The following is a 22,516-nucleotide window of genomic DNA, read 5'->3' on the forward strand; positions in this document are numbered from 1 at the left end:
CCCAAGGACGGCCGTGAGGCGGCCTGTAAATTGGCCCCAGCCCACCCGCCAAGGCGTGAGCCCAAAGCCATCCATTGGCAGGAAGGAATGACAGTGAAAGGTAAACTATGCCTACACCGAGCACCCTGCGCTTTGGGGGCTGGGGCGGGGGAGGGGGGGGTCGGGGGGGGGGGTCCGCACATCACACCCACAGTCCCTACTGCGCTAAGCGTGGGAGGAAGGCCTGCGTGGATGAGGCGGGACCCTCGGATCTGCACCTGCTGAAAGACTGCGGGTCCCAGGGCGCCCTCAACAGTAAAGCTTTTCTTCCTTTATAAATGAATGATAAGCAGTTAGGGGAAAGGTTTCTCAAAATAATACATTTTCACAGATCAAAATATCAAGGGTTGGCGCACCTGGGTGGCTCAGTAGGTTAAGTGGTGGACTTTATACTTGATATCCGCTCAGGTCACGGTCTCCCTGTGGGGGAATCCCCACCCCCCATACACACTATGGTTGGACTCTGCACTCGCTGAGCCTCCAACCTGCTTGGGATTCTCTCTCTCCCTCTGTCTCTGCCCCTCCCCTGCTCATGCTCTCTCTCGAAAACAAATATTTTAAAAATATGTTAAGGATTTTTTTTTTTTGCAAGAATATTTAGTGTTAACAAAGCTGCGGAAGAAATGGAGGAACCAGTGCACTGCTGGGGGGTGGGGGCGGTGAGAACAAATTGGTCCAACCCTTGGCAAAAATGTAATAAGAGTACTAAAAGTCTTTGAGTGCTCATACAATTTGACACTGAAATTGTATCAGAAGGAATAATCTTAAATATTACCAAAGCACAGTTATTCTTTGTACTGAAAAATGAGAAAGCAGTTAAGTGAAAGAATATGTATGGGATTATCACAGGTATATAAAATAAGCAGAGAAGAAAGACTGGAAGAAAATAATTAAATTAAATTGTGTGATTTTTCCCTAGTTTTCTTTTACTCTTTTTTACTATTTTTGTTTTTACTGTTTTATGAACTATCTTGGAGATACATTGAGATAGAGTAGTTTAGCTATTACTAAGCATTAGAAATGCAGCATCTTTCTTGATGAAGCCTCTCAGGGACCCTCCTTCCTCCCCACCCTCACTCTCACCCCTGTGGTAACCTCCCTATACACTTTTATTACCTATGAGCAAATTCTTGAACATTATATAATAATACTGTCTTAAATATTTAGAATTTACACACATGGTAAAGTATTACACAAATACCTCTTTAATTTTCTTGGTCAACATGATGCTTTTGGAATTTATCCATGTTGACTTATGTGGATAAATTTAGCCCACGTTCATTCAGTAAATGAGTCAATATTTATGAAGAACTTAGAACAGAGCGTGGCATGTGGTGCTACCTAAGTTTTGGGGTCTCTTTGATAAATAAAAATTCATTTTCATGGAAGTATAGTATACTATTGTGTTAACGTTCTATTAAATTTATCCATTCTCCTACTGATGAAAATTTTGACTCTTTGCATTTCGTCCTGATTACCAATAGTACTGCTATGGACACTCTGGTCCATGGCTCCTGTGCCTGTGTGTGTTTCCAGGGTGCACACCCAGGATTGGGGCTGCAGGGTTGCAAAGGATGCTTAGCCTCAACATTACTAGTTACTACCCACTTGCTCTCCAAAGTGATCACACCAGCAATAGATGTATTATATTCCCATGCTCATCGAACCTGCTATTGTCAGATTTTTTTCTCAATTTATTGGGTTTGTGGTATTATTTCCTTATGGTTTTAATTTGCATTTCCCAATTACTATGAAGTTAGAAGGTAGGTATCTGTTTATATGCTTATTGGTCATTTGGTATTTAATTCTATAATCTGTTCATAACCTTTTCCTATTTTTCTATTGGTTGTAACTTTATTGATTTTTAAGAATTCTTTATATGTTTTGGAAATTCCTTTTTCAGATGGATATATTGCAAATACTATGATTTAGCCCATGGCCTATCTTAAAAACTTTTTATGGTGTCTTTTAAGGCACAGAAAATGTAAATGCTACTGTAGTCTAATATATCTATTTGTTTATAGTTTGTGCTTTCGATGACTTGGTAAAAAAAAAACAAAACTTTTCTTGGGGCACCCGGGTGGCTCAGTTGGTTGAGTGTCTGACTTCTGCTCAGGTCATGATCTCACAGTTAGCAAATTTGAGCCCCACATCAGTCTCACTGCTGTGAACATACAGTCCACTTTGGATCCTCTGCCCTCCTCTCTCTGCCCCTCCTCTGCTTGTACTCTCTCAATCTCTCTCTCTCTCAAAAATAAACAAACAGTAAAAAAAAACTTTTTTTTTAAACTTTCTTATTTCAAGGTGCTAAGTCTCTATTTTCTTCTAAAACTTAAAATTTTATGGTTTTATATTTGGTCTTACACCCACCAGATATGATTCTTCATGAAAGGAGTTTTATAGAGACACTGTTCTTCTCATATGGAAAACAATTGTCCTAGAACCATTTTTTTATAGTTTTTGTTTTTATTTTTAAAACAGAGAGAGACAGAGCATGAGCAGGGGAGGGGCGAAGAGAGAGGGAGACACAGAATCTGAAACAGGCTCCAGGCTCTGAGAGATCTCACAGACCACGAGATCATGACCTGAGCCGAAGTCAGATGCTTAACTGACTGAGCCACCCAGGCACCCTTCCTAGAACCATTTTTTCTAGTCATTTGAAATCCCAGCTTTGTCATAAATCAAATTTCCCAAAATGTGTTGGTCTCTTTCAAGCTATTTTGTTCTATTGGTCTATCCTTTTTTTTTAATACTTTATTGTCAAATTGATTTACATATAACACCCAGTGCTCATCCCAACAAGCGCCCTCCTCTGTGCCCATCACCCCCCCTTCGCCTTTCCCCAACTCCCATCAGCCCTCAGTTTGTTCTCAGCATTCAAGAGTCTCTCATGGTTTGCCTCCCTTCCTTTCCCCAGCTATTTTTCCTCTTCTCCTCCCCCATGGTCCTCCATTAGCTTCCTGCTAATCCACCTATATGTGCAAACATATGGTATCTGTCCTCTGCCTGACTTAATTCACTCAGCACAACACCTTCTAGTTCCATCCATATTGCTACAAATGGCCAGATTTCATTCTTTCTCATTGCCATGTAGTATTCCATTGTATAAATATACCACATCTTCTTGATCCATTCATCGGTTGATGGACACTTAGGCTCTTTTCATGTTTTGGCTATTGTTGAGAGTGCTGCTATGAACATTGGGGTACATGTGCACCTATGCATCAGCACTCCTGTATCCCTTGGGTAAATTCCTAGCAGTGCTACTGCTGGGTCATAGGGGAGTTCTATTGTTAATTTTTTGAGGAACCTCCATACTGTTTTCTAGAGGGGTTGCACCACCAACAGTGTAGGAGGGTGCCCATTTCTCCATATTCTCACCAGCATTTAGAGTCTCCTAATTTGTTCATTTTAGCCACTCTGATCCGCGTGAGGTGGTATCTTAGTGTGTTTTGATTTGTATTTCCCTGATGAGGAGGGATGCCGAGCATCATTTCATGTGTCTGTTGGCCATCTGGATGTCCTCTTTGGAGAAGTGTCTGTTCATGTCTTCTGCCCATTTCTTCACTGGATTATTTGTTTTTCAGGTATGGAGTTTGATGAGTTTCTTATAGATTTTGGATACTAGCCCTTTATCTGATATGTCCTTTGCAGCTATCTTTTCCAATTGTCAGTTGCCTATTAGTTTTATGGATTGTTTCCTTTGCCGTGCAGAAGCTTTTTATCTTGATGAGGTCCCAGTAGTTCATTTTTGCTCTTGATTCCCTTGCCTTTGGGGATGTGTCAAGTAAGAAAATGCTGCGGTTGAGGTCAAGGTTTTTTCCTGCTTTCTCTTCTAGGGTTTTGATGGTTTCCTGTCTCACGTTTAGGTCCTTTATCCATTTTGAGTTTATTTTTGTGTATGGTGTGAGAAAATGACCTAGTTTCATTCTTCTGCATGTTGTTGTCCAGTTCTCCGAGCACCATCCTTGAGCAACACCACACTCTTTTAATTACTGTAACTTGATGATAAGTCTTGATTTCTACATGACCATGTATTCTCACATTTTTCTAAGACTATCTTGACTGTTTGGGGTCCTTTACATTTCCATATATGTTTTAGAGTTAACATGTTTTACAAAATCTTTGTTGTAATCTTGATTTAAACAATGAATTCACAGATTAATTTGGGGATATTGACATCTTTATGATATTGGGTTCTGTATACATATTTATACACAAACATATGTATATACACACACATATGTATAGCAAACATCTCCATTTATTTAGACCTTCAAAATCCTACCATAAGGTTTACATGTTTTCCATATACACCTAACACCTTTTATTAGGCTTATTACTAGATACTTTAGGATTCAGTTTCATAATTAAAAACACACTTTTCTTGTTTTAACTGTGTATTTTTTCATATTTAAGAACTTAAATCAACTTGCAGATTGGGCTCATGGGAAGATAGTCTGCTCTACAGCCAGTTTTCTCAGGCTTGATAAAAAGTGTTAGAACCTCTGGAGGAAGGAAAAAGGTAAAATAATTTTTTTAGTGCAAGTGAGCATTGGGAAAAAAATGTGTGTGTGTGTGCACATGTATGTGTGAGGGGGTGGAGGGAGGGGAGAGGTAGAGAAGGAGAGGTTTATAAAATATCAAAAAGTGCAAAGCAGAAAACAGTGCAGTTAAATTCAACAGCCCAGGTTCTCAGCCCCCCAGTAACTTTTCCTGAAACTTCTGCTGCTTACAGGCCCTTGTAATATGTTGATGCCCTACAATCATGTATATGATTGATGCTCTCCCCAAATCTCTCCTGTCCATTTTTGACACAATCGGAAGTGTAAAATACACAACAGTTCAGCATCTTGCTCTTTTCATTGAACAACCTGTCTGTAATCTTTCCCTCTCATTGTGAAAATAGCTACAAGGCAGTTCATTTTCGGTTTCCTATTGGTGGACATTAAGCTGTTTCCAGGCTTCCTCAACAACAACACTGCAATCAATATCCTTAAATATACATATGGCTAAGGGCTCCTATGTCTGACTCTTAATTCCGGCTCAGGTCATAGTCCAAGGTTTGTAGGATTGGGCTCTGTGCTGAGCATGGAGCCTGCTTAAGATTCTCTCTCTCTCTTTCTCTCTCTCTCTCTCTGTTCCTCTACCCCATTCATACTCTCTCTCTAAAATAAAATTCTAAAAATTCAAAAAATTATATATGACTGTACACATATAGGATTATTTACTATAGGATGTCAGAGAATAACGGGTGTGTAATTTTTATAGACTTCACTAAATTTATGCCTTAAAAAGACTACAATTTACAATTCCAACAAATGCATGAATATTCCTGTTTGCATTGTCCTCATTCACACTCACACTTTATATTATCAAATTTCTTAATGAAAAACAGCTCATTTTTATTTTCAATTTGCATTTCCTTATTTATGGGTGAAATGGAGTATCTTTTCTTTTTCAGCCATTTGTATACCTTTTTCTGCCCTATATCCATTTTTCTACTTTTTCCTTTATTAATTTATAAGTATTTACAATATATTAAGGAAATTAGCCATTTACCTGACATATGAGTTGCCATTATTTTATTCTTCTAACTTTTCATTTATTTTTTATTTTGTTTTTGTGTTTATTTCTCCATTCAGAATTTTGTTTTAATGTCCATTTTTTTTCCTTTTGGCTTCTGAGTTTTGTCCCTTACCTAGAAAGACTTTCTCCATTCCAAGATTTTTATTTTTTAATTCTTTCATCTTTTATTTTATACTTTATATGTATATATTAATGGTCAAATATATATGTATATTATTTAATTAGCCTGTCAATTCCATACAAATCTTTGCTGGGATTTTGGTTAAAACAGTAACTTCATAGATTAATTTGGGAAGTTGACATCTTTATGATATTGTATTTTCCTATTAATAAGCATGATATATATCTCCATATGGAAAACTGGGATTTTATAATCCATATATGCACAGCAAACTGAAATATATATATGGCATATAATACTACATACACATGTAACACTGTCAATGCCCTAACACCCTTGAAACCACCACCCCTCTGTACTCTTTGCTCCAGGAGGGATTTCTAGTTTCTGTGATGTCTGATTTCTGAAACAAACTGTGTATGTATCACATTACTAAAAATATATAGTTTAGTTTTGCCTTTTGTAAACATTATTCAAACGGAATGAAATTATACCATGTGGGGTAGTTTTTGTTTTGTTTGTTTTGTTTTGTTCTTTTAGTGTTTATTTTTGAGAGAGAAAGTGTGAGCAGGGGAGGGGGGTGCAGGGACAGAGGATCCCAAGCCGGCTCTGCTGACAGCAGAGAGCCCAACACAGGGCTAGAGCCCATGAACCGCAAGATCATGACCTGAGTGGAAGTTGGACACTTAACTGACTCAGCCACCCACATACCCCTCTTTTATCTTTTTTAGTCCCATAATTTCCCTTCCCCTTGGTATTTTGTTCCTGATTCTTGAAGGACTGTTTGAATCCGCTTGGCTTCTTCCTCTTAAAAGCTCTAATGATTTAGAGGTTTAACATTCTGTTTGTAGTCTTCTGGTCTAGTAGTACCTGTCAGGGTCTCAAAAGTCATTTTAAATGTTAACCTCACTCCTCTGTTGATCTTCCTACCTCCATCTTGTTCCCTTTAACTTCCTCAGAAATCTTTGTGATCACCTCAAATCCTTTTTACAAGTAGTGAGTTTCCACACGACTAAGTGAAGCTGTCGGGTACATATAGATTATTTCTCTCTTTTCCCTCAAGGACCACGAAGACTTGAAAGGAGTTGAGGCCAGCGTGGGGGGCAGGGGACAGAAGGGGGAGAGTTGCAGCTTTCCTGGGTCAGGGCTGACTCCAACCTGGCCCATTCGAGGACTGTAACCATCCTCATTCTCCCAGCCGAGTCCGGGTCCGCACACTCCCAGGGCGACACTGCTCCCGGCTCTCCGCAGGCCTGGTCTGACACTAGGGGGTTCGGGCACTGGGGGATTCGTACCTTCGTCCGCAGCAGGGCAGCGGGACCTCGGAAGGTTCAGAGCTCAGCCACTAGGGGGCATCGGCGCGCTTCCGAGAGGAGACCTTACCGGGAGCGGCAGGGTTGTCACTTGGAGCTGCATAGTCGCACGTCTGCTACGACAGGCTCTGCTCCAGGTGCGCGAGCTGAGGCTGGGGGAGCCCAGAGCCCCACAGTCCGGCTGGCATGGGGGAAGGGACGCCGCGCAGGCCCTCCCGCAAGATCCACCCCCTACCTGCACCCCCTACCTGCAGGGCCAGAGCCCAGGAAGAGCTTTGGTTAGAGACGGAGCCAGAGCATAATGGCATGCAGCACGTGGGGGACCGCGGGGGTTCCCGGTTCAGTTCGAGACCTAAAACTCTCTCACCTTCAACCCAGCCCAAAGCAGCTCTCCCAATGCTACCCTCATGCCTGAATCCCTACTGTTAGAAACACTCCATTTATTAAGGAAGACCGGTCAAGGGCACATGTGTTAACCACATGTTACCCAGGGACAACACATTAACCCTTTGGGATGCAGTGACAACGTTAACACAGATTAATTTTACGCTGAGGTAGGATTGGGGTGAAGAGACTTCTGGGCCATAGTTGCCATTACCTAAAGGGCTAAATTAATAATAATTGTTTATTGACTTGTCCCTTGCCAGGCAGCTGGGAGCTTTGTCCCATCACCTCTTTTAATGAAACAGCATGTTGAGATCACTTAGTAAAGGTGAGATCTGCTGCTTTTCCCCACTGTGAAGTTGCTATCTTTCCCTTTGTAATTAATAAATATTGGAGGTGGGGGAGATGCTTTGAGGGTATGACATTCCGTTTCTCCTCAAGTTTCCCTCCTGCTTCGCAGTGTCCTCGGTCAGCCTCTGGGGCACCACTCTATGCTGTTACTGATGGTTTAGGCACTTGGCTCACCGTCTTCCTTTCACCCCAATCCTGCCACCCACCTCAGTAAATCACCGTGTTAGCCTCCCCTCAGCCCTCAACTCCTGTTCTGTGCTTAGTGCCTCTCACCCTGTACCTGGCTTGATACTCCCCTTGACTCAGCCTCCGCCTTTCCTTTAACTAGGCTCCTTTCCCTCTCTCCCCACCCTCCTCAGAGGACTCTTCCCAGGCAGTTACATCTCTGCTGACTTCCCACATCCCTCAAACTGCAGATAACATCCCTTACCTCTTTTCCTGGGAATAACCAAGCCTTGAGCCTGAACTACTTCAACTTCCTAATCCTTTCTCTACATTCTCCAACAGCTGCACCTCTACAGTCATCCTCTCCTCCTTCTATCTAACCTCAGACCAATGAAAAGCCTTTTCGAGGCCAGCTGGAGCTCTGAGGGCATCCTGGGGGAGTAGAAAGGACAAGGACTTTAGGGTAGATCAGATCTGATGTGGATCTTAGTGCCCCCATTTACTAGCCATACTTTACAACCAAGTTGTTTTGGGTTTTTCTTTCCTTTGAACTTTCTGAGCATCAATTAGCATATCAGTGATGTCTGAATACAATTACTAACTGTTAAGAATTTTAACTTCCCCGGGGCGCCTGAGTGGCTCAGTCGGTTAAGCGTCAGACTTTGGCTCAGGTCATGATCTCACGGTTCGTGGGTTCGAGCCCCGCATCGGGCTCTGTGCTGACAGCTAGCTCAGAGCCTGGAGCCTGCTTCACATTCGGTGTCTCCCTCTCTCTCTGACCCTCCCCTGCTCACACTGTCTCTCTCTCTCTCTCAGAAATAAATAAAACATTTAAAAAATTTTTTTTAAAAATTAAAAAAAAAAAAAAGAATTTTAACTTCCTGAAACAGATTCTGACATGTAGTGCTCAATAAATTTATAGGTATTATAATTATTCACAGTATGGATCCCTGTTCCTCTAAAAAACTTCCTCATGTATTACCTCTCTTCTTCTATGTTGTTGTTGTTGTTTTCAAGAGACAGACAGAATGCAAGTGGGGGAAGGGCAGAGAGAGAGGAAGACACAGAAACAGGCTCCAGCCTCTGAGCTGTCAGCACAGAGCCTGATGCAGGGCTTGAACCCGCGAACCATGAGATCATGACCTGCACCGAAGTTGGACACTTAACTGATTGAGCCACCCAGGTGCCCCTCTTCCCCTATGTTTTCAACCTGTCACTCTCAACTGGTGTCCTCCCTCAGCTTATAAACAAGGTCAAATCTCTCCCATCTTCCAAAACAAACAACAAGAATGCCTCCATAAAGAAATCCACCAGCTCCCTCGAGTTCTCTCACACCTTGTCATGGAAGGAGAACTTCTTAAGTGAGAGTTCTTGGCTTAACCAATGCCTGGTTTTTTGAGATTTCTATTTCCCATGGCAGTCTCTCCTTTGGCTTTCTGAATCAGAGATTTGGCTTATTTCATCAATCCTAGAAAATTTTCAACCTTTATCTCCTCAGATATTTCCTCTCCTCCATTCTCTCTCTCCCCTGCTTCCAGACCTCTAATGAAACACATATCAGATTTTCTGTATCTTCTCTTATTTATCATCTCTTCTGTATTTTCCATCTTTCTGTCTCACTGGGGTTTATTCTCAATGATTTCTTTGACTTATCTTCCTTTCCACTATGTTATTAAACCCTTTATTGAGTTCTTAATTGGATTATTGCACTTAAAAATCTTTTTAATCTTTATTTATTTTTGAGAGAAAGAGAAAGACAGGATGTGAGTGTAGGAGGAACAGAGAGAGAGGGAGACACAGAATCTGGAGCAGGCTCCAGGCATTCAGCCCTGTTACTGTGTGACACCTCAAGATATCTAACCTCGCTGTAACACCCCACTGTGTGCCCTGGCCCGTCTCCCAGTAGTGGACACTCAGGTACCTCCAGTTACCAGCCTCTATACAAACATGCTGCAAGGAACTTCTTTGTAAGTGTTCTCTTATGTGTTTGTATGACGATTTCCCTGGATTGTATATCCAGGAGCAGGATTGCTAGGTCATAAGGCGTGCACGCTTAGGACTAGACTCAACCAAATAGAACCAGACTGCTTTCCAGAGTGGTTGTACTGATCTACACTTCCATTGGTGATACATGATTGATATCTATGTCACCAGATCCCATCCAACTCAACATTACCTGGTTTTTGAATGGTTGCTAGCCTAACAGGTGCCAAATGCTATCTCACAGAGCTTTTAATTTATCAGTGATTTTGAGCATCTGGTCATATCCTTAGTAGCTTCTTGTGTTTCTCTTCTGCTGTTTGCCTGTCCGTGTCCTTTGCCCATTTTTCTGTTGAGGTTCCTGGGTTTTTTCCTTACTGATCAGTAGGAAAGAAGGACAGATAGGGAAAGGAAAGGAAAGGAGGAAGAGAGACAACCAAACACATCTTTATCTAAGAGTGGAGCTGAGGTCAGTCAGAAATGAAACCCTTCACCTCAGACAGGGCTCTTAGCCTCAAATCATAGAAATAATCTCCGGTGGATTTTAGCAGAAAGGAGGGTTATTAAGGAATGATCTGGGGGGCTAAGAGACAAGACAGAGTCTAGGGCAGGTGGGTGGGGCCTGTGCCCAATTCAAGAGAGGCCACTAAGGACCAGCCTAGCATTTCCAGCTCCTTGTGGGGAGCTGAACTCTGCCTCCTGCATGTCCAGTAGGTGGGAGAATTCCTTCGATACAGGGAGGGGGTTTAGATGACGGGCAACCACACAGAATAAACTGTGTCCACTAAGTTCCTCCTCTACTGTGCCCAGTATGTCCCCTGGACTGTGTGGGCCTGAGGTATGTCTGTACAAACAAAGAGTTAAACTTTGTTAATAGGGTACAGAGATAGCTGATACCCTAGGGGTCCCTGACAAGAGCCATTGTAGGAAGGAGTAATATGGAAACACTGAGAATGTTTGCTATAACGGATGAAGGCATCTCATATGCAAACCCCACTCATCTTCAAACTCTGAGGGTCCAAGCGACTCAGTGGTTTTAGGAAAACAGAGAGGCTGGTCCTCAACCTGACCCAAACCCAACCTGCTATAGCCGCAGGTATGTACTTTGAGAAGATAGGCTGGGTGGAGGACCTAGGAGAGTGGCATCACAGAGCATTAGAGACTCAAAGAGCTCAAAGAATCTTCTTGTGAGGCCCCTTTCTCCAGTGAATAAATAGCTGTTTCTGTCTCACATGGCAGAAGCATCATTCCCTTGGAAGAACTGGTAGAGATCTTGAATCTAGACCAAGCAAGACCAGAATGCTCCTAGCTCTTGAGGCCATTGTCTGTGGAGCCCCAGCCCCAGAGGCCCAGCACAGCCAGTAGCAAGAGTGGATCCCCACAGCGATGGCAACACCACAGAGCAAGAGAGGGCATGAAGGTTGTAGCCCAGGTACTACAGCTTTTCAGGGTGCTGCTGAGGGCAGCAGCTACAGAAACAGTGCCCAGCAAGCAGCATGGGCAGTACATCTACACCTGACCACCAACACGCTGACAGAGCAGTAGCCAGAACTGACTTTTGGGCAGCAAGATTCCAGAACCATCCTTGGTATAGGAACTGAAGGCAAATTATGCAAGATTCTAAGACCCTCTGTGAACAAGTGAAGGCCAAGAACCATTAAAGTATAGATACTTATATTCATCAGACTAGACCTGTAGCCCCAGACTGGTGAAACCTGGTGTATTGGTACTACGGTCATAGTAATGAACATAGTTGTTATGCGGTCTACTATTCTCGTGTATTAGCTTAATGCCTGGGCACAACAGAGACATGAATGAAAGCACAGGGAGCAAAGTGGTATTGTCAAGGCCCCTTCTTCTGACTCCTGTAAGCACCTACCTGAGAGTTGAACCTACCTGTTCAGCCATTGTTGGGCTGTCCTCATACTCCTGGCCATATAGAAAAGGCACTCATTCCACGTGAAGAGGCCTGGGCTCTTTTCCTCAGGGCTGATGTCCTGCCCTACTGAGACCATGTTCCAACAAGACATGTGAGGGCAGAGGTGTGGGAGCAGGTACCTGTGAAAGAAGTGGAGAAAGCTGTTACCTTCTTAATAACATCCTTGCTAAGTTATTCTGTCCTCCCAGGATAAGCAGATGGTGACAGAGGACTGGGAAGGGCCTGAGGAGCTGGTTCTACTCTACACGCTGGGGCAAGCAGGTCACTGTGTTTAGCATTCTTCCTGCTAAGACTGTGGTGGCTGTAAGGAAACAGGTGTTGCCCACTGGTGGGCAGACTGAAGTGTCCTGAGGGCCACAGTTCGACTCCCTATCTCTCCCATGAGCCATGTCCTTGTTTACCAAGGGCTTTTAGCTTCTGATGGCTTCAGGATCCATCAGTTTGTCTCTCTCAAGTATAAAAGTGGCTTCTGGGCCTCCCTAGAAAGTCAAAAACCATGTCCCTTGGTCCTTTTTGAAAACACCGTTAACAGGTCAAAATCCCAAACTGCCCTCTGGGAGACAGAGGCTGGATAGGTGAGAGAATTCTCTATACTCACCTGAAGAAAGTCTGGATGGAGGGAGAGTCTAGAAACATGCTTGGACATGAGAGAGCTGATGGTCTTCTTTCTTCATTTTGTAATGGGAGAGTGTTACTGAAGCATAACACAAATACAGGAAAGTACCGAAATCACAAGGATACAGCTCCAAAGCTTTCCCCCAAGTCACCTGTATAACCAGCACCTAATCAAAAGAATTTTGCCAGAATTCTAGAAGCCCCCTCATGCTAATCACTAACCTGACTTCTAACAGCTTAGGTTAGTTTTGCCAGTTTGGGGACTTACAGGAGTAGAATCATATATTACTGAAGGGCTTCTAAGAACAAAATTTTCTAATACCCAATAGTGAGAGTGTTGCTTTGGGATGCTATAATACCCCATCACCATCCTCACACATATAATAAAGGCCGCTGCACAAATAAACGCCTTTTGTAAGCATTTTTGTTTTGCTTTGTTTTGTTTTGTTTTGTTTTGTTTTGTGTTCCCAAGGGTAGAGGTGGGAATCAATGGAAAGGGGCTGAGTCTCCCCTCTGGGTCAAGTGCAAAAGAGAGCACAGGGAGCTGTCGCAGAGCGTGTCTGCAAGTGTGAACAGCCAGAGCAGATCTAGACCCTCAGAGTCAGGAGCATTCAAGAACTGTAGGCAGACTGTTGGACTTCCCCCAGAGTGTGGGATAGGACCTCAGTAAATTCACATACATTTCAAAAGACAGAGTGACCTCTGCTGACATTTGGGTTCCAAAAATAGATAAGCACTTCATTAGAGAAGATATGAAGAACTCATCATCCCCATAGACATATAGTCATCCCAGTGTGACATTAACAGATGTATTATTCCTATATGATGTATACCTGCATGAGTCAGATAACGAGGCTGAGTCAAACCTAGCATGCCTCGGTCTGGAAAAAGAGAGGGGAGGGAGGCTCTAGCTGCAGATACCAGAAGGGACCAAAGAACAAAACCTTTGCTAATAGAAGTTGCCATTCAGCCACCTCCATGGAACGTTGCCACTGGATCCAGACGGCATGGAGAGTGTTTCCAGAACCAGTCTCGGGTAGGAGATAGACTAAATCTTAAAGGAAAAGTGAAAAGTGAAACTTCTTTGCCCTTCGTAGCAGCAACCGTGGAACCACAAGCCGCACCCAGCTGAGCCTTCTGGGGAGGCAGGGAGGCCACTCAGGTTGAGAGGACAGGACTCAGCTGTCAGTAATAACAACAGATAGCAGAAGGTGGTCTTCAACCTGACCGCAAGTTACAATCACCAGAAAGTTCATTTTTCACCTTTTGTATTGTACATACCATTTATCACTTTAATCATTTTTAGGTGCACAGTTCAGGGGCAATAAGTACATCCCCACTGTTGTGCAGCCATCACCACCGTCCCTCTCCAAAACTCTCTCGTCTTCCCAAATGGAGGCTCTATATCGGTTAATCCCCTCTCCCCTGAGCTCCTGGAAACTACCTTCCTATTTTCTGTCTCTATGAATCTGACCACTCTAGATGCCTCATATAAGTGAAATTATACAGTATTTGTCCTTTTGTGACTGCAGGGGAGATTTTTAAAACCTGAACCCCAGGCCAATTAAATCAGAACTACCAGGGTCAGGCCCAAACATTTAAAAAGCTCCCTGATGATTCTAAAGGGCATCCTTGAAAACAACTGGGTTAGAAGGTCTAAATCAGATTTACTTTCAGGAACCCCTCTAAATAGCAAACACATTTCAGCACCTGCTGGCTGATGCCTAAAATTCTTTTAGTCATGGGCAAACCTAAGGATTTTTCTTCTTCAGCTGGAGATGAGGAGCTTAAAATGACTGATTGAAATATCACAGTGACTGAAACTCGTCTGCTAAAGATTAATCTATCAGTTAACAAATGTTAATATTATCAGACACTGTCTCCCTTTGAAAGCCAGGAAGACTCAGAGAGTAGCAGATGATGGGTAACCGTCCACTTAGGAGATAGGAGGAGACAGACACACCAGGGACTCACGGTCACTTTTTTGGGAGGAGGGGGTGATAAAAGTTAGCATTGTTTACCTTTAACTACCCTTAGGACCTGCCTGTTTGCTGGAATGGGGCCACTATGACATATGGTTCCCATCAACTGTATTTTTGCATGATTCTTCAAACTCCCCCCCTTTTTTATTTAACCACACTGACTTCATTACAAAGGAACTTCACTTACATGGGTCCTAACTGAGGAATGACCAGTGCCCTGTTCAAGGAAGAGATCCTTCTTCTTCTGGTTTCTTCAGAACTAGAAATACATAGAAAATGGTCAGGTAGATTAAAGAGACAAAGAGACAAGACAGAGAGAGATAGGTACAAACATTTATAAAATGACAAAATGACAGGGAAGAGCCACACCAAAATCCTATCAGTCCCCATGATGAAAGGAGGGCAGTATGGGAATGGGAGTGGAAGGACTTGAGTGTTTATTTTTCTAAACTGTGGAAGAAAACATGACAAAATGTCAACCCACTTGTTTATTCTGCATTGGCATTTGTTATATTACTTTTTAAAAGTTTTTTAATGTTTCTTAATTTTTGAGACAGAGAGAACAAGCAGGGAGCAGAGAGAGAGGAAGACACAGAATCCAAAGTAGGTTCCAGGCTCCCAGCTGTCAGCACAGAGTCTGATGACAACAGGGCTTGAACTCACAAATTGTGAGATCATGACCTGAGCCAAAGTCAGATGCTCACCTAACTGAGCCACCCGGGTGCTGTTTTATTACTTTTTAAATTTGTCTTTGTGCTTTTCAGACTTTAAAAGGCGTCAATAGTAGAGGCTGCATCAGGCTATCTACTGTCAGTGCAGAGCCCACTTTGGATCCTCTATCCCCATCTCTCTCTGCCCCCTCCCCTGCTGTGTGCTCTCTCTCTCTCTCTCTCTCTCTCTCTCGAAAATAAACACTTAAAAAAATAAACAAGTCAACATTACATATATACCTATATAAATAATTGTACACATAAATATATAAAGAAATGTGTTAATGACTGAGGCTCTTACAAAAATGTTCAGGTTGATAATTTTGCCATAAAATTTAATTACTAAAGTCTCATAGAACATTTGAAAAATACAAAAAAAATGAGACACAATCTAATATTCCCCATAAAACTACAATGCAGAGATTGCCACATTTTCATGTCTTCATACCTAAGCTTTTTCTCCATGCATTAAATAACTGCATCATTGATTTCAAATTTGCAGATAGTTTCTGATTACAAAAAATACCTGCTCACTGTAAAATGCAGACAAATATAGACAAGGAAAGACACATTACTTACATCCTTACTACCTGAATGTGATACTGGTGAAGAAGAGAAGGACATAACTGGAAAGACAGGAAATAGGACAGATACATTGCCAACAAGGAGTTGTATTTATCAGGGTCTTTGCTCTCATTCATCTCCTCCTGTGGTCATTATGTGATAAAGTGACCCAAACATTCAGTCATATATTGCATGGCTGGACCCTAATGCCAGTTTGACCTCAGTTTAAATGTTATTTCTTTGCTGGTTCAATCTGAAGGATTCACTCACTATTACAGTAGCCTTAATTTTTTTTGAGGGAGGGGGAGCTTATTATTTATCACCCTCTACTATTTTTTTGTTGTTTGTTTACTTGTATATTTATTTGTTTCTTGTCTCTCTTCTTCATTGTTGTATCCTCAGGGCTTGGAATTGTCTAAATGTCTGGCATTAGTAGCATTATTGTTCAATGGAAAAATGAATCAAAAAGCCTTCGGTGGTCCTGCCTGCATAGGATTGTGAAAGTATCTTCCTTTAACTACCATTGGATACTTAGCCTAAGAAGGCAACCTGGTGAGGCACCTGTTTTTCAACTATACCTCTTCCCCACCCCCCTCCACCTCCTTACTTGGCAGCAATTCTATGTTCCTGTGATCATCAGAACCGCTTGCCACAGCCAATAACATATCCTTATTTTCTACCTGTTTGCCTTGTGGAGCCTGGATATGCACGTGACCACCTCAACTTCCAGTTCAATGAAATCATCAATGTGTCCTTTGGTGGTCATATTCTTCCCTTTGGTACTAAAAACTTTGAACTCTCAGGATTCAGTGTTGTTAGGATGGGAAAAAATATTTTAGATAGCCATTTACTATTGCAGTAGCCTTAACATTTTTAAAAAGTTTATCATTGATCATTTTTTAGAAAAATTTTTAATGTTTATTTATTTTTGAGAGAGAGAGAGAGAGCACACAAGCAGGGGAGGGACAGAGAGAGAGGGAGACACAGAATCCGAAGCAGACTTCTGAGCTGTCAGCACAGAGCCTGATGTGGGACCTGAACTCACAAATAGTGAGATCATGACCTGAGCTGAAGTTGGACACTCAACCAACTGAGCCGCCCAGCCGCCCCTCATTTATCATTCTTTATCACCTTTCCCACTTTTCCACTGAGGAGCGAAAGAACTACATTATCCTCTGTGAGGAGAGTTCTGTGTTGTTAAGGCTGCAGAGAGGCTTCACCTTTTATAGATTTATTGGCCACCTCTGATTTTCCTTAAATGACTAGCCACTTTTGACTTTTGCCCCATTTCCTACTGAGGTGTTCATTTTTAACATTGATTTGTAAGAGTTCTTTATATTGTAAGGAGTTCAACACTTTGTCACATACAGAGTCAAATTTTAAGTTGATTTTTCTTTTGGTATTAACTTTTAACGGCAATTTTAATATAGAATAAATAATTGTAATGTTTAATTTCTTAAGTAGGCTCCATGCCCAATGCAGAGCCCAATGTGGGACTTGAACTCACAACCCTGAGATCAAGACCTAGCTGAGATCAAGAGTCAGAGGCTTAATTGACTGAGCCACCCATGCGCCCCTGTAATGTCTAATGTCTATTAATAAAAAATTTTTTTAAACTTTAAAATTTTAATGGAGTGCCTGGATAGCTCGTTCAGTTGAGAATCCAACTCTTGATTTCAGCTCAGGTCATGATCCCAGGGTCATGGGTCAAGCCCCATGTTAGTCTCCATGCTGAGCGTGGAGCCTGCTAATTCTCTCTCTCTCTCTCTCTCTCTCTCTCTCTCTCTCCTTCTCTCTATCTCTCTGAGCCCCTCTCCCCCACTCATGCTAAGATTAAAAAAAACACACTTAAAAATTTAAATACAATTTAAATTTAAAGAATAATTTAAGTTCTTCAGCTTTTTAAAATGATTCTTCCTCTGGCATTATAGGAATACTTGAACAACTTTAGCATCATAGGAATTCAGCAAGGAATGTTAGGAATAACAGTAAAATTACTAATAATCATTACCATTTATTGAATATTTACTGTGTATCAGACACTCTACATACTTTATTCTATTTAATACAAGAAACCTATGACATAATTATTATTCCCATTCTACAGGTCAGGAAACTGAGGCTCAAGAAGACAGAATAACTGCCCATAGTCATGTAACTTACAAATGTTGGAGCTGGAGTTCAGTCGCTTAGTTATGTACAAATTATGGACTTTGTCAGCAAATGAGTAGACCTGGGTCCCCACTCTGGCTCTGAAGTGCTAGCTGCTAGATGTGATACCGTGTATACATGCCCCCCTGAGCCTTAATGTCACCTATAAAATTTGTTTAACAATAACTCTCTCATAGAGTTGTTGAGGGATTTAAATGAGGAAAAGGGGATGTGGTAATATGGCTGGCACCAAGAGACAGCCAATATAAGAAAGTCAGCCACCACCCCTCTTTGCTGGAGCCCCTTATTACCTCTTTCCCTCCCCTGTCTTTGTGGAGGAGTGGGGCGGGATTGGAGAGGAGAGAAAAGGTAAACTAGCTCCTACAGTGAGGTGCAGAGGTTGGAATCCCAAGCCTGGCTCATCTAAGTGAGGACAGAGTGAGGTGAAGCACCATGTGTGTAAGAGAGATCCCACCCAGGGAGTGGCTCAGATGCTTCCAGCACAGACGTATGCCTTTCTGTGCGTGAGAGGCAAGGGTGGAGCTGGATCAGGAAGATCTCACCACAGCTTGGAAGCAGCCACACTTGCTTGTAAGGAGAGTCCCGTGAAGTTGCTGCTCATCTGCCAGCTCTTGCTCTGCTGGCCCCAACATACACACAGAGATCATGGGTTCCTTTGAGGGACACATGCTGGGGGCGATGTGCCTCCTCATCTTTTCTCTCTACTACTCAGTGATGGTGTCCTTGGCCCTGCTACGGGGACAGAGGTTTCTCAAACCCCCTCTGCCCCCAAGGAAGAAGCGAGGACACAAGTGGTGGCGGCTGGTACCTGTGGAAGGAATGGTGAAGTTGGCTGTCTCTCTGACTGGCATCATAGCCGAATTCTTCTACCCCCCAGGAGTAAACCGGATGATGATAGTAGACTGGGAGGACCCTCGGCGGCCATTCGTGTTCTATGACAACTGGTATCACATCACCATGTATGGGTTTTTCATGCTCAGTGGCGTGGTGGACATTGTGAGCCAGGCGTGTCAGGCACTGCAGAATGTGAAGGTGGAGAGAGCAGCTGAGGCCCTGGCCTTTTGTGCACTGGTTCTGTTGATGGCATGTCACCAGGAGAACAAGGGCATCCTGGAGGCCCGCATGCACCTGCTGTTCGTGGTGCCCGCCTTCCTGGTTACCTTGGTGCTCATCACAGAAGTCTGGGTCCCTGACCAACCCACGCTCTGGGTGCTGAAGACCTGGATGGGGCTGGTGCTTAGCAACTGGATGCTGCAGCTGTCTGTGATGATGTACATTCCTCCCTCCGGGCAGCCCTGGAGGGCAGAAAACCCTGGGGACCTCGCCTTTCTCCACATCTTCTTCTGCTGGCACTTGGGCTTTGGGGCTGTTATGCTGGCCGCTATCTATGGCCTCTGCAGCCTCTGGCACCATCGCTTCTCCTCTCAGAAGGAAGTCCCACATGCCAAGTACCAGCTGTGTCCCAGGAGCTACAGCAGCGAAGAGCTGGAGAAGCTCGGGACAGAGGCCATGCTGCAGGAAGGGGGCGCCTAGGTACAGAATGTGTGCTATGCCTTTTGTCACGAGAGCTTTGAGGGGGCCCACTGTGCGCATAGCACAGAAAATGTCCTGGGATCTACAATGTGGCTTTCTGTCACAGGAGCCACCTTTCTTGTTCCTAAATAAACCTTTCAGCTCCTGGGATTACTTCAGTCTGTTGCTCTGTTCTCTCCAGGTCTGCCTCTTTTCCTGCTCCACTGCCTCACTGTTCTGCATGGAGAACAGTGTGGACTTGTGTGGGGTGAGAACAAGGAGGGGGGCTTTTCTTTCACAGCTTTTGGGATCCAAGAGGAGGAAATGAAAATGAGGAAACAGAGGGAGATGGAGGGCGGCGGGGGACCCGAGGTGGGGGGTGGGGAGGGTCTATCCGTTTGAGGCAGAGCCGGCTGGCTTAGTGTGTGCCTGTGGCTGAAGTATTTAAATGTGTGACAAAGAGGGGGTCTGTCATAATGGTGAGGACTTCTGCTTCTCTTCATTTTTCTGTTTTCTTTACACTAAGCATAGCAGGATGAAGAACTTGTTTCCTTGTTGCTATAGTTGTTTTTAATCTATACTGAATGGGGCTACATCTGCTTTCTGAGGGGGAAGTGGGGAAGGGGTGACAGTCAATTTAGCAGGGGCTCAAGTCTGAGAGAAAGTAGAAAGGGGGAAGGAAGTCCCAAAGGAAACAAGGATGACCGAAATATAATTTTCAGGCGTTCAGGTTTTGCTAGGATGTAAAACCCCACTGTTCCTACAGACTTTCAGTAAAGTCTGTGATGCAAGTATATGTGTGTCTTGTGTGAGTGATTCTGGAGCAAAAGCAAAGTGAAGGCTCAGATGTCAGCTGGAGCAGAAGGGGAAGAACGGCTATGAGATGCGGGGTGCAAATGCGCTCAGTGGTTCTGAAGATGCAGAACTTGGAGCGGAGAGAAAACAGAAAATGCCAGCCCCTGGAATTTGCAGAAATTCCTAGCCAGTCTTTGAGCTTCTCCAAGAATGAGGAGAGAAGGTACTAGTAAATCCATTTACTCAGTGAGACATATGAAAGCAAATTTTATAAAAATACTTGTCTCTGGAAGGGGGAAAAATAGTTACAAACTGTGAGGGAGGGAAGTAAACCATAAGAGACTCTTAAACACGGAGAATAAACTGAGGGTGGATGGGGGGAGAGGCCGGGGAGAGGGAAAAATGGGTGATGGGCACTGAGGAGGACACTTGTTAGGATGAGCCCTGGGTGTTGTATTTAAGCAATGAATCATAGGAATCTACCCCCAAAACCAAGAGCACACTGTACACAATGTCTGTTAGCCAATTTGACAATAAATTATATTTTAAAAATAAATTAAATAAAATATAAATAAATAAACAAACATTAAAAAAATACTTATCCCTGGGTGCAACGAGAAAACCACTGCTTCTGCTAGCATGAGTCTGCATATGTGAGCCGGATAAATCCCGCATCTGGCCATGTGAAGAGGCAGGAAGAATAGATGGAGTGCTGGACGTAGACGTGGGGCAATGACCATAGAGAAAGCTCCCTCTCACGAAGCAGCTTCGGCGATGCCACCTCTCGTGCAGTTAGAAACACTGTCCTCAGAGACTGAAAAGCTGTAAGAAGCATAGAGAGGTGTTTGCATTTGCAAGATGGAAGACAGGCTGCACGTTGTCATCTGAAATGTCACCAGACACTCCCTAAAGAGATCATGTGCCGGAGCATGGAAAAGAGGCTCTAGAAACTCCAGGATGAGAGCTTAAGGCAGGGAAGGGAGCAAGCGAAGGGTTTGGCAACTCACCCTGGCGGGGCTCAGAGGGGAGGAACACTCTTGACCTAGAGGAAGAGAAATGTGTCCTGCAGCAGCTGGACTCAGGTCAGCCTCCAGTCCCTTCCCAGCCAAGCAGGAACCAACCTAAAGAGAGGCCAACACCTTTCCTTCTGCCCCTTCCCTAAGAATCACAGAAGCAGAGCCACATTTACCCTGAAGCCAAGCTATTAAAACTTAAGCTTCAGAGCCCCTCACTTTACATCTCCAAACATAAAGCCCTGGGAGGGGCCACAGCAAGGTGTTAATATGATTGCACATATCACTGAAAAATTGCAAATGTAAGGTCTTTCTTTCTCTTCTTCTTCTTCTTAATGTTTATTTTTGAGAGAGAGAGACATACAGAGTGCAAGCAGGGGAGGGGCAGAGAGAGGGAGACACAGGATCCAAAGTAAGATCCAGGCTCTGAGCTGTCAGAACAGAGCCCAATGTGGGGCTTGAACTCACAAGCTGTGAGATCATGACCTGAGCTGAAGTCAGATGCTTAATCAACTGAGCCACTCAAGCACCCCTGTACTCTTCTTTTCTAAAGAATTTATGTCAACTGTGTTTGTTGTTACTTTGGAGACCTTCCAAAATAATAATAGTAACTTCATTTTATTTTTTAAAATTTTTTAAAGTTTTTGTTTATTTACTTTGAGAGAGAGAGAGAGAGAGAGAGAGAGAGTGTGTGTGTGTGTGTGTGTGTGTGTTTGTGTGCATGTGTATTCATGTGTGGAGAAGGGAGAGAGAGAGGGAGAGAAATCCCAATCAGGCTCCTGGCTGTCAGTGCACAGCTGGATGTAGGGCTATGAACAGTGAGATCATAACCTGAGCCAAAATCAAGGGTCAGATGCTTAACGGACTGAGCCACCCAGGCACGCCAATAGTAACTTCATTTTATTTTATTTTCTTTAACATTTATTTTTGAGACACAGAGAGAGATGGAATGTGAGCAGGAGAGGGGTAGAGAAAGAGAAAGAGAGAGACACACAGAATCTGAAGCAGGCTCCAGGCTCCGAGGCAAGCCATCAGCACAGAGCCCAATGCAGGGCTCAAACCCATGAACTGTGATATCATGACCTGAGCCAAAGTCCAACGCTCAACCTACTGAGCCACTCAGGCACCTCATAACTTCATTTTAAAAGAACTTCATCATTATAGGTTCTGACTGCAGTGTGACTATGACTGTATAGTGCTATATGGCCTTTTTCTCTTGCCTGTTCCCTCTGGAGAAAGATAGTGGTGTGTGTACAGGTAGGTGACACTTAT

General features: G+C 43.3%; 1 protein-coding gene across 1 annotated transcript; it reads left to right on the plus strand.

The window, feature by feature from the left end:
• Window positions 1–18,569: 18,569 nt before the first annotated feature.
• Window positions 18,570–19,457, plus strand: LOC120238104 (transmembrane epididymal protein 1A-like). Its single transcript, XM_039241700.1, has one exon. The coding sequence runs from the start codon at window positions 18,570–18,572 to the stop codon at window positions 19,455–19,457; it is 888 nt and encodes a 295-aa protein (XP_039097631.1).
• Window positions 19,458–22,516: the final 3,059 nt, after the last annotated feature.

This window comes from Hyaena hyaena, unplaced genomic scaffold (genome assembly GCF_003009895.1).
Source record: "Hyaena hyaena isolate Hyena2069 unplaced genomic scaffold, ASM300989v1 scaffold_199, whole genome shotgun sequence".
Lineage (NCBI taxonomy): Eukaryota > Metazoa > Chordata > Mammalia > Carnivora > Hyaenidae > Hyaena > Hyaena hyaena.

Bases quoted from the DNA above. Each gene is read 5' to 3' on its own strand.
- LOC120238104 (XM_039241700.1), top strand. From the start codon at position 18,570: ATGGGTTCCTTTGAGGGACACATGCTGGGGGCGATGTGCCTCCTCATC.